This window comes from Grammomys surdaster, unplaced genomic scaffold (assembly GCF_004785775.1).
Source record: "Grammomys surdaster isolate TR1022 unplaced genomic scaffold, NIH_TR_1.0 352, whole genome shotgun sequence".
NCBI lineage: Eukaryota > Metazoa > Chordata > Mammalia > Rodentia > Muridae > Grammomys > Grammomys surdaster.
In genome coordinates, this window is record NW_021604771.1 from 568,518 (window position 1) to 580,264 (window position 11,747).

General features: G+C 50.6%; 2 protein-coding genes across 2 annotated transcripts in view; both read left to right on the forward strand.

Annotated features, from left to right (window-relative positions):
- The first annotated feature begins 495 nt into the window (after positions 1-495).
- On the forward strand, positions 496-4,470 carry Sbk3 (SH3 domain binding kinase family member 3). The gene is made up of 4 exons (XM_028779429.1): positions 496-540; positions 1,072-1,222; positions 1,675-1,877; positions 3,784-4,470. The coding sequence occupies exons 1-4, from the start codon at positions 496-498 to the stop codon at positions 4,468-4,470; spliced, it is 1,086 nt and encodes a 361-aa protein (XP_028635262.1).
- A 3,066-nt stretch (positions 4,471-7,536) lies between these two features.
- Positions 7,537-11,747, forward strand: part of Sbk2 (SH3 domain binding kinase family member 2) — an 8,075-nt gene continuing 3,864 nt past the window's right edge. Inside the window, exons 1-2 of the mRNA XM_028779428.1 lie at positions 7,537-7,636; positions 8,746-9,000. Coding sequence (XP_028635261.1) covers positions 7,537-7,636; positions 8,746-9,000 — 355 coding nt within the window. The remainder of the gene's footprint in view (positions 7,637-8,745; positions 9,001-11,747) is intronic.

The window sequence follows — 11,747 nt, forward strand, 5'->3', positions numbered from 1 at the left end:
AGAGAGCGAGAGTACTCTGGGGAGAGAGGGATAGGGTGGTGGGAAAACAGACAGAGATGAAAAGAAAAGGAGTCAAAGATATACACAGAAAGTAAAGAAAGAGAAAGAAAGAAAATAGAAAAGAAAGATAAAGAGAGAGGAACAAACAAAGACATTAAAGAGAGAGGGGGAGAGAGAGTAGAGGGAGGGAGGGAGAGAGAGAGAGAGAGAGAGAGAGAGGAGAGAGAGATTCAAAAGGAAAGAGGGACAGCCAGAGGTTGTAGAGAAGGGATCTAAGGCTGAGAAGACACAAAAGAAACAAGCAAGGCCATACAGAAGGGGACACGCCCCCCAGAAGGTGACAGGGAGAGGGAAGGGAGTCTGAGGAATCTCAGGAGGCGGGGAAGACTGTTTCAGTCAGAGTGAGACCAAGGCGACCCTCCATCAGCTTCACCAACCTGGGGAGTCTAAATAAGGGGTGCCTCTCAGGGCCAGCTGATACCAGACAACTCTGAGATGGAACTCAGGGTCCTCGAGACCACCGAGGATGGGGACACAGAGGTGAGAGGCGGGATAAAAGGGAGGCAGAGAGACTGAGAGAGCAGGAGGAGACAGAGGGAGAGGAGAGAGAAATAGGAGAGAGAGAGAGAGAGAGAGAGAGAGAGAGAGAGAGAGAGAGAGAGAGAGAGGAGGCCCAGATTCAAGGAGTGGCAATAGCGTAGACCCAAAGGATCACTCTCTGGGCTCTGGGTCCCCCAGTGAACACAGATCAGATCACATGGGAGAGGGTAGGGTAAGGGGGTCCAGTGGACTGATCACTGAAGCCATAGTAACATGGGTTGAAAACATCTGGCTGCCTCCCACAAGTGGGGAGCGGGCAAAGTCTCGGAGACAAAGACACCTAATTTTGCTAGGACACAAAAACAGGTGTCCCCAGGCAGGGTGACTCACAGTGACTCATCCTTCTCTCTAGAGACAGTGGCCCCTGTCCCTTGCATCCTAAGCCTGGCTCTGGACTTGGCCTCTGAGATCCCTGTTGTTCCAAGAGGCCCTAGACTTGCCCCTCAACCACCCGACTCCTTCCCCCCACAGGAGGATACAGCCATGGCCCTGCAGCGGCTAGTGGAGCTAACAGCCAGCCGAGTGATGTCGGTGAAAAGCCTGCGTGTGCAGTACCGTCTCATCCGGAAGCTAGGTTCCGGTTCCTATGGCCGGGTGCTCCTAGCCCAGCTGCGTCAAGGAGGTGAGTTCAACCACCAAGGGATGGACTTCAAACTCTCCCATCATGAGACATCTCAGAGATAAGCCAGACCTGGTGGGAACTCGGAAAGTGCAGAACTCTGTGATCTTCTGAGAGATATAGGTCCCCCAGAGAGAGCAGATGGCAGACTCCAAGTCTCACATCACACAACAAGGCAAGAGAACAATTTGAACTGGAATTCATGTCACTATCATGTACCTTTATCTTATAGGAAATGGAGGACCAGAGATGGTAAGTCAGTTATACAAGGCAGCACAGCAGGCCAAGGTAGAATGGGAAAGCACATAAGGGAAGATCTGTTCCAATCTATACTTCACAGATAAACTTGATTTTCATGAAAATTCTCAGGCTCAGAGAGGTCAAGTGGCTTCCCTAAGGTCCCATAGCAGGACCATGAGGTCCCAGGTTCTCATCTGACCCCATTTTCCTGACAGGTCAAACCGTGGCCCTTAAGCTCCTCCGACGGGACTCAGTCCTGAGAACAACTTTCCTGAGAGAATTCTGTGTGGGCCGCTGCGTCTCTTCACATCCAGGCCTGCTGCAGACCCTGGGAAGGCCCCTGCAGACACCCCGACATTTTGCCTTCGCTCAGGAGTATGCACCCTGTGGGGATCTCAGTGGAATGCTTCAGGAGAAGGCAAGGCTGGAAAAGACTGCTCAGGCCCACTTCAGTCCTGCCCCTACTTCACTGCCCCATCTAGATCCACCCTGAGACCCCAAGTGACCGCCCTGTTTCTAAGCATCAGCACAGTACCCTGCCCGACCCCAGCACTGACCCATATCATGGTCCAGACGCAAGCCTGGAGAGGAAGGGCTGGGTCGCCGTTAGGATTGGGACTGGGTTAGAGGGTAGAGGACGTTGACGCTCCAGTTGGTGCTGGGATTGGGAGGTGGAAATAGCTGGGAGTGGGATGGGAGGGTTTATGGTTAATCGTACATAGGTGGGCTGTGGTTGTACAAGGGCAGGTTGGCACAGGCAGTGTCTGCTGGCCAATTTGGGTAGAGTTAAAATGGGGTTTTCTCTAGAAAGGACGCTAGGTCAGGACTGAACCCAGGAGTCTAGCCTCTCTTGTTCAAGATCAGTGCATGGAGATATTGCAGGGGTGCTTGGGTTTGGGGGACAGAAATAGGCATAAGTGAAAGCAAGGAAGAGAGGGAGGAGGGAAGACAGGAGGGTGGATGCTTGGATGGAAGGATACTGAGTGGAGGATGGATGGATGGATGGATGGATGGATGCAAGCATGAACGGATGGGTGGTTGGATGAGTGCATACATGTATGGATAGCTGGATGATTAGATTGATGTACCGGTGGATCAATTCCTGGATGGGTGACAGATGTGTGGATGCATGGATGGATAAAGAGATGACTGCACGGATGGCTACCTCGATAGCTGGACGGATGCATGATGCATGGTTAGGTAAGCATATGGATGGACAGATGGATGTATGCTTGAATGCATCTATGGCTAGGTGGTTGTATGGATGGCTGGTGGTATGGACGTCAGTATGACTAGCTGGGTGGATGGATGGATGGATGGATGGATGGATGGATGGATGGATGGATGATGGATGGTGGATGGATGGTGGATGGATGGTGGATGGATGGATGGTGGATGGATGGATGGTGGATGGATGGTGGATGGATGGATGGATAATGGATGGGTGACTGGGTGTATAAGATGATAAGAAAGACAAGAAGGAAGCCAAGGAGGATGAGAGGTGGGTGTTAGATATGATGACAGGAGAGTTGCATTGCTGCCTGTGCAGGGTGGACATGGAGTGGATGCTGGATAGAGGCCTAGCTGACAGTAGGACAGACCGATATGAGGATAGTCTGAGTTAGAGATGAGTTCAACATCAGTATGGGGCTGAGGTCAGGATTAACTAGAGGGTTTAGATTCTCACTGAGACATTTAATACCAGCAGTTGGGAGGCAGAAGCAGGTGGAACTCTATGAGTTCAAGGCCAGCCTGGACTACATAGTGAGACTCTATCTCCAAAACAAAAACAAAAGCCCCGTAAAAATAGAGAGAGGAGGGAGGGAAGGAGAGACAGGGACAGAGACAAAGAGACACACAAAAAGCGACAGAGACAGGGAGGTATGCAGAAAGACACAGACAGAGAAATAAGTTCTGATTAAAAGTAGGTTCTGGCCGGGCAGTGGTGGCACACACCTTTAATCCCAGCACTTGGGAGGCAGAGGCAGGCGGATTTCTGAGTTCAATGCTAGCCTGGTCTACAGAGTGAGTTCCAGGACAGCCAGGGCTACACAGAGAAACCCTGTCTCGCAATACCAAAAAAATAAAAAAATAAAAAAATAAAAATAAATAAAAATGTAGGTTCTGTTGGGGGTCAGTGGGTGGAGGGTGGTTAATCTAGAGAACTTTGGATGTTTGTGGATATATGAGGTAGGTGTCTTTGGGGGCTCTGGATTCTAGACTTTCAAACCTCAAGAGTCAGAATCTTTCAGAATTAAGAGCTATGTCCAAAATGAGGAAGACAGCAAGAGAGCGTGACTTGTTTCCTTTCTCCCCGACTTTAGGGCCTCCCAGAGCTGATGGTGAAGCGGGTAGCAGCCCAGCTGGCTGGAGCCCTGGACTTCCTCCATGGCCGGGGGCTAGTGCACGCAGATGTAAAACCCGACAATGTGCTCGTCTTCGATCCTGACTGCAACAGAGTAGCCCTGGGTGACCTGGGTTTGACCCGACCTGAAGGCAGCCCGACCCCTGCTCCCCCAGTGCCTCTGCCCACTGCACCACCTGAGCTCTGCCTCCTGCTGCCACCAAACACACTGCCCCTGAGGCCAGCCGTGGACTCCTGGGCCCTGGGTGTGCTTCTCTTCTGTGCTGCCACGGCCTGCTTCCCTTGGGATGTAGCATTGGCTCCTGACCCTGAGTTTGAGGCCTTTGCCGGTTGGATGACCACTAAGCCCCAACCCCCTCGGCCACCAGCACCCTGGGACCAGTTTGCACCTGCAGCTCTGACCTTGCTCCAGGGACTTCTGGACCTGGATCCGGAGACTAGGAGCCCTCCACTGGCTGTCCTAGATGTTTTGGGGGATGACTGGGGGCTGCAGGGTAGTGGAGAGGGATCTGGAAGCTTGGGGGGTGTATCCTACGAAGATGGGGAGGAAGAAGAGGGAGGATCGAGTTTGGAGGAGTGGACAGATGAGGAAGAAGATGAAATCAAAGATTGTGGGAGGATAGAGGCAGATAACAGAGCTTCGTGACCGGGTGATTGAGTTGGTGGTCAGAACCGGAGCTTTGAGGCCATCCCGGAAAGCCAACAGCTGTTACTGGGAGAAGACAGGGAACACACTGGACTTGGATGTGCACACTTCCCCCATCCCTGCAGTGCACACACACACACACATCCGAGGACTCAGGGGTCCCAAATGTGTGCTGCTGCAGCTTCCTCCTCTCCTCCCCTCCTCCCCTTTCCACCTTCCTTTTTGTCTTCTTTCTTCTTTTCTTTTTCCTCTTGATCTCTCTCTTCTTCCTCCTCTTCTTCCTCTTCCTCCATCTCTTCCTCCATCTCCTCTTCCTCTTCTTCTTCCTCCTCTTCTTCCTCTTCCTCCTCTTCCTCCATCTCTTCCTCCATCTCTTCCTCCATCTCCTCTTCCTCTTCTTCTTCCTCCTCTTCTTCCTCTTCCTCCTCCTCTTCCTCCATCTCTTCCTCCATCTCCTCTTCCTCTTCTTCTTCCTCCTCTTCTTTCTCTTCCTCCTCCTCCATTCCCTCCATCTCTTCTTCCTCCTCCATCTCTTCTTCCTCCTCCATCTCTTCTTCCGTCTCCTCCATCTCCCCCTCCTCTTCCCCTCCTCTTATCATCTTTGCTTCTCCTCCCTCCTCTTTCTCATCCTGATTTTCCCTTTGAGACAATCTTGGATATACCATACTGCCCTCAACCAACTATGTAGCTGACCTCGAACTTCGGATCCTCCTGCCACCAGCTCCCCAGTGCTGGAACTATAGGCATGTACCTTCTCACTATTTTTGAGGTGCTGGGTATGGATGGAACCTGGGGCTTCCTGCATGGTAGGAAGGCCCTCTATCAACTGGACCTCATCCCCGACCCCTGAGCGTCTTGACAGTGAAAGTTTCTGTTTCTCCTACAGATATATTTCTGTACTGTGAAACGTTGACCACTTATCATGAATTCTGATGGAATCGCTCGCTGGAAGAGCAGTGGTTCTCAACCTGTGGGTCACGGCCCTTTGGGTGTGTTGAACAACCTTTCCACAGGGGCTGCATATCAGATGTCCTCCGTATTACACATTTACATTATGAGTCATAGCAGCAACAATATTACGGTTGTGAATTAGCAATGAAACAATTTTATTGTTGGGAAACTATATTAAAGGGTCACAGCGTTAGGAAGGTTGAGAACCACTGTCTAAGACCATGGTGGGGGGGATTCCCACCATTTGAGGCACAAAATCTGAACTTATAGGATCCGATATATTGTGTTATCCGACATTTCCTGGATCTGGGTTGGTGACACTGTAGGAATCAACACACACACAGAGCAAAAGAGACATACATACAAACACACACACCACCACCACCACCACCACCACCACCACAGCACTGCCAACAGACACCCATGCACCTTATAAACTGGACCTAGCACCTTTTACTTCCATCTTGGCCTACAGAAATGCCCCCATCCCTGGAGCCCTCCCAGACATCTATGTCTACTTGTCCTTGTCACAAACTGCTGGGATGTGCTTGGGTCTTCTCACTTCTAGACCTGTCCATCTTCTGTTTCCACAAAGCCCCAAGTTCTCTGGCTATGAATATCCCAGCTCCGTCTACCTTCAGGGACCCATCAATCCTGAGAGCCAGGACTGGTTCCACGATCTTCCTTTTTTCCAAACAGCACATGGACTCCAGTTCCGTGTGGCTGGAGTCCCTGGCATCCAGCAGAAGGGCAGGAACTAGAAACATCACAGGAACTTACACTTTTAAAAAAAAAAAATCAAGTTTTCCTGTATCCCAGGATGTCCTCTCACTAGGTGGCAGAGGGTGACCTTGAACATCTGATCACCTTTTGTCCACCTCCCAAATGCTGGGATTTCAGACCTGTGCTATGATGGTAGTTTACACAATACTGGAGGTATGAGCTTCCAAGGGTTCGTGCAGGGAAAACAAACACTGCAGTCAGAACTGCAACCCCAACCAGGAGTCTACACTTTCTAGATTTAAAAGTGAATTCTCTAAATGCACCATGGTGCCCTGCACTGGACTTGGGAACAAGAAAAGGACCTTGAGGACAAAGGCAGTGGGTAGGATGAGTGACTGTTGTTGGAAGCTTTGCTAACTTACCATTGAACCTTGGGTAAGATGCTGACCTCGGGGAAAGCTGGGTGAGAGGTCCAGGGGACCTCTGCAACTGTTTGACCTTTGCAACTGTTTTTGTAAAACTAAAAATATTTACAAAATAAAAAGCGTGTTTTGGGCAATGAAATGAACCCACGTGGTGGTTCTCGGTGTTTTAAACCCAACAGCTGTCTTACAAAAAGGGAGAAAGTCACCCTTGATCCCCAGTTGCTCCACCACCTGTTTCTGGTCCCCAGTCTGAGGTCATTTCTCATGACATCATTTTAGAATCCTGCCTTATTTTGTTCCTAAACAGGACCCCAGTGCTTGGCTCCTGGACATACCTCTCAGAAGATTTGTGTTTGTCAACAGGGCTCCAGAGGCAGGAACCAGGGAGCAGAGCAGATGGGATCAGATTAAAGAAAATATGAAACCTTTTGAGGGAGGAGACTAGGGGCTGCACTCCTAGATCTGAAAGAAGGCTAGGATCAAGATCTCTGGGTCAGACGGAGGAGCGCTGGATCCCTGGGCTTGAGGAAAGCAGTTTCGGTCCCGGGATTCTGAGCCTGAGAGAGGAAGGCTGCCCCGGACCCTTGGTTCTGCGGGAGGAGGGCTAGTGGAGGGGATCTTGGATATGAGGGAGAAAGGATTATACCTAGACGCCCCCACCCCCAGTCTGAGATAGGAGGGATGCATTCTAGATTCTTCTGTCTGAGGAATGAAAGCTGGAATGTGAACTCTGAACGTGAGTAAGCGGGGCTGGAGTTTAGACTTCTGGGTGTGCTAGAAAGCTTCCTGGACCCTTGGGTCCGAGGGAGGAGAGCTGAGCCCCCCTGGTGTGGTCCAACCACAGCCAGTTCTAGGATTCAACACACGATGTCGCTCTGCCCCCAGTTGGGGGTCAGAAGGGGCGGGGCAGAGGGTGGGGCTTTACGACCCCCCAGAGTGAGGGCGGGACTTGCTACTGAGCAGTCTGATGCTGGCAGGAACCCCCGAAGTGCAGGGCACTAACTGCAGTAGGCAGAAAGGGGTCAGACAAGCCTTGGAGAAGGAGAGGTGTGGAGCTCTGAGCCCAGGTCAGAAGTAGGGCAAGGTTAACTGGCCTGAGGGAAGGCTGCAGTTGAACAGGAAAACAGGTGGCAAGAGTCCTGGCCTCTCGACAGGACAAGAGACACCTTGAAGCAATCGAGTGCTTTAGTGTTGGGAACAGAATCCAAGGCCCCAGTTGTGTGAGTTTTAGAAGTTCCTGGGACAGTAATAAGTTATGGTTTGAAGCCCTAGTCTGAGGGAAGAGGGCAGAGGGCTGAACCCTTGGGTCTGAGGGAGGAGGGCTGAAGTCTGGAAGCTTGGGTCTGAAGGAGGAGGGCTGAGGTCTGGGACCTTGGATCTTTGGGTAGATGGATGGGGCCGGGAGTCCTGGCTCCGAGGAGGGAGGGCTGGGGCCTGAGCCCTGAATTTGAAGGAGGAGGGTCCGGGTCTATTTCTCTGGGTGTTGGGAAGAGAACTGGGCTCTAGAGCCCTGGGTCTAGGGATGAGCTGCTGAGCTGTGAGCCGTGGACCACAAAATGATTGAGGGTTAAAGTCTTGGGGACACGTCCAAGTGACAGCTTCAGGCAGGACCCTGGTGTCTCAAGCTGTGTAGAGCCCCACCCTTCCCTGGAGGCAGAGAGCACCTGTTTGCTCTTTGGAGAGGAGCTGCTCATCCATCCACTCTAGGCCCAAGTCTGTTTGCTTTGGAAACAAGTTGGGGGGGTGTCTCGAGGACTTGGTTCGTCTTTCACCCTCAGGCCACCAGATGGCAGTGGGAATGGGGGGGGGGCATCTGACCTCTCAGTTGACCTCGCCTCACACAAGTGACTGTTTTCCACTCCTCAGGGTCTCTGACTAAATGGAAATGAGTCACAATAAGAAGTGTCGCTGAGAAGGCCTCAGTCCAGGTCTAGACTTCGCCCTCAGACCTGGGAATGCAGACCACAGCCCTCCTCCTTCAGACCCAGAGTCCATGCCTCAGCCTTCCTCCCTCAGACCCAGGAGTTTAGACTACAGCCCTCCTCCCTCAGACTCTCGAGCCTAGACCCTGGCCCTCCTCCCTCAGACCCAGGAATCTGTTTTCCTTGCTTTCCCTCCCCTGGTCATAGGCCAGTGAGTGCTGAGTCCTGGGTCACTTTCTTTGTCTGTCTTGCAGAAATGCCTGGCAAACAGTCAGAAGACAGGCCAATGGAAGTGGGAGCTGTGGAGGATGGAGGTGATGAAGGCCTGGGGGGCCTCACGGTGGAGGAGCTGCAGCAGGGTCAGGAGACTGCTGTGGCCTTGGAGGACATGATGGCGCTGAGTGCCCAGACCCTGGTCCGGACGGAAGTGGAGGAGCTGTACGAGGAAGTGCGTCTCCTCGGCCAGGGACGGTTCGGCCGTGTCCTGCTGGTTACTCACCGCCAGAAAGGTACTGGATCTTGGACACAGGCATGCTGCAGGGTACAGCTGAGGGTAGAGACTTCAGGCAAGCTAGGCCAAGACCAGGGAGTCTTATAAACCTCAGTCAGATCTTTCTTCCCCACTTTATTTTTAGGCTGTGCATTTTAGGGAGTTCCTTTAACTTCTCTGAGCCCCAGCTTTTTCCTTTGAAAAGGTGAGAGGCCAGGAGGCTGACAGGAAGGCTGTTGTGAATTTGAAGCCGGCCTAAGATTTACACAGTGAGTTCCAGGTTAGCCATGGCTGCATAGCAAGATAACCATCTCAAACAAACAAAGCTGGACCTGGCTGCTGATAGCTGAAATTCCAGTATCCTTGAGATAGAATTCCTAGAGGTAATGGCAGGAGGATTGGGAGTTTGAAGTCATCCTATGATATACGGAGTTTCAGGCCAGCCTGGGTTATGTGAAATGCCATTTCAAAAAATAGAAGGCCAAGCAGGATGTCTCAGCAGGTAAGGGCCCTTGCCACAACGTCTGATAAGCTGAGTTTGAGTCCCCAGATCCTATGTGGTGGAAGGAGAGAACTTACTGCCCCAAGGTGCCCTCTGATCTCTGCAATCCTCTCCTGACAAACACGCAATCCATCAATCAATCAACCAATATAAAACTGAAAAGAGAGGAGAAAAGAAAAAAACTAATAATTTTCTATTGGTTTTGTTTTGTTTTGGTTTTTTTTTTTGTTTTTCGAGACAGGGTTTCTCTGTGTAGCCCTGGCTGTCCTGGAACTTACTCTGTAGACCAGGCTGGCCTCGAACTCAGAAATCCGCCTGCCTCTGCCTCCCAAGTGCTGGGATTAAAGGCATGCCCACCACTGCCTGGCTGTACTGTTTTCTACTATACAGTCATGCCCATTTATCTGTGCCCTCCGGGATGTTTTGAAACTGCATGAACATTTTTATTTCAAATTTTATTTGATGGGCATTGGGGTTTTGTCTGCGCTCATGTCTGTGTGAGGGTGTCGGATCCCCTGGAACTATAGTTACAGACAGCTGTGAGTTGTCCTGTGGTTCCTGAGAATTGAACCTCTGACACTGTAGCCAGTGCTATTGACTGCTGAGCCATCTTTCCATCCTCAAACTGTATCAATGTTGTATCAACTGTAGCATCTACCTTTTCCTTTTTCTTTTTAAATTTTTATTTAAAAAAAAAAACTTTTTTGGTGATGTGCATACGTGGGGCCGGGAGAACAGGGGATGGGTTACTGCACATGAGTTCAGTGTACAAAGAGTCGAGAAGAGGGTGGCAGACTCCCCTGAAGCTGGAATTACAAGGTGGTTGTGAGCCACTGGACGGTGTGTTCTGAGATTTGAACTCTGGTCCTCTGGAAGAGTAGCGATTACTATTTGTTTATTCTAACCTTTGCTTTCATTTCATTTTTAAATTTTTATGTGTGTGGTGTTCTGCCTGTATTCATACCTATGTACCACTTGCATGCCTGGTACCCCCAGAGGCCAGAAGAGGACATCTGATTCCCTGGGACTGGAGTGACAGATGATTGTGAACTGCCATGTTGGGTGCTGGGCATTGAAACTGAGTTCTGTGGCAGAGCAGTCACTGCTGTCCACCCTGAGGCAGCTCTGCAGCCTTCCCTTTTGTAATTCTTTCCTTCCTTTCTTTCTCAAATTTTTTTCAGACAGGGTTCCATGCAGCCCACGATGGTCTCAAAATTGCTATGTCTCTGGGGCTGGCCTTAAACTCATGATTGTCCTGCCTCTACCTCCAGTGAGTGCTGGGGTTATAGGCATGCACCACCAGGCCCATCTTAGACTGGGGTTATAAGCATCCCACCACCATGTCTGAGGGATGGAACCAGAGGCTTCATGTATCCCAGGCAAGCAATCTTCTGAGTAAACTACATCCTTAGGCTTGAGTCACTCATAGAAGCAATGATTTTCACCCTGTGGGTCAAGACGCCTTTGAAACCACAGAGGTCACCTGAGACCATCAGAAACTACAGATATTTATATTACAATTCATAACAGTAGCGAAGTTACAGTTATAAAGTAGAGAAAAAAATAATTTTATGGTGCGTGGGGGGGGATCACCACAACATAAGGAACAGTATTAAAGGGTAACAGTGTTAGGAAGCACTGCTTTAGAGAGATCTAATGAGGCTACTTGTGTGGACTCCAACAGACTGACTGGTATCCTTCAAAGAAGAAGAGGCTAAGAGTCAGGACCCTTGAGGACTCAGGTTGAAGACAGTAATCTTCAAGGCATGAGACCTTGTTTCAGAAAAGAGAGGGTGTGGGCAGGGCTGAAGACAGAGTTCAGTGATTGACTGGGCCTGGCGTATCTGAGGCCCAAGGTTAAATCCCCGATTCTGAACAAGAAGAAAAACCCCTCTGTCAGGTTTCAGCATCCTGCTGGGTAAAAGCCTGTTATCCCAGCACTCACAAAGCAGAGGAATAATGTCCTTTGTCTACGGGAATGGATGTGCACCACGTAGCACATGCCTGGTGCCCACAGGCCAGCACAGGGACGGAGAGAGATCACTCACGGACCATTGAGATGGCTCAGCAGGTAAAGGTACTTGCCTCAAAAGTTGGTCCACCTGAGTTGAATCCTGGGACACCCACATAAAGGTGGAATGGCAAAACTGACTCTACAAAGTTGTCTCGTGAGCGCTACATGCTCAGCATGCTGTGTGCAAGTTCATATATATTAATTCTCTCTCTCTCTCTCTCTCTCTCTCTCTCTCTCTCTCTCTCTCTCT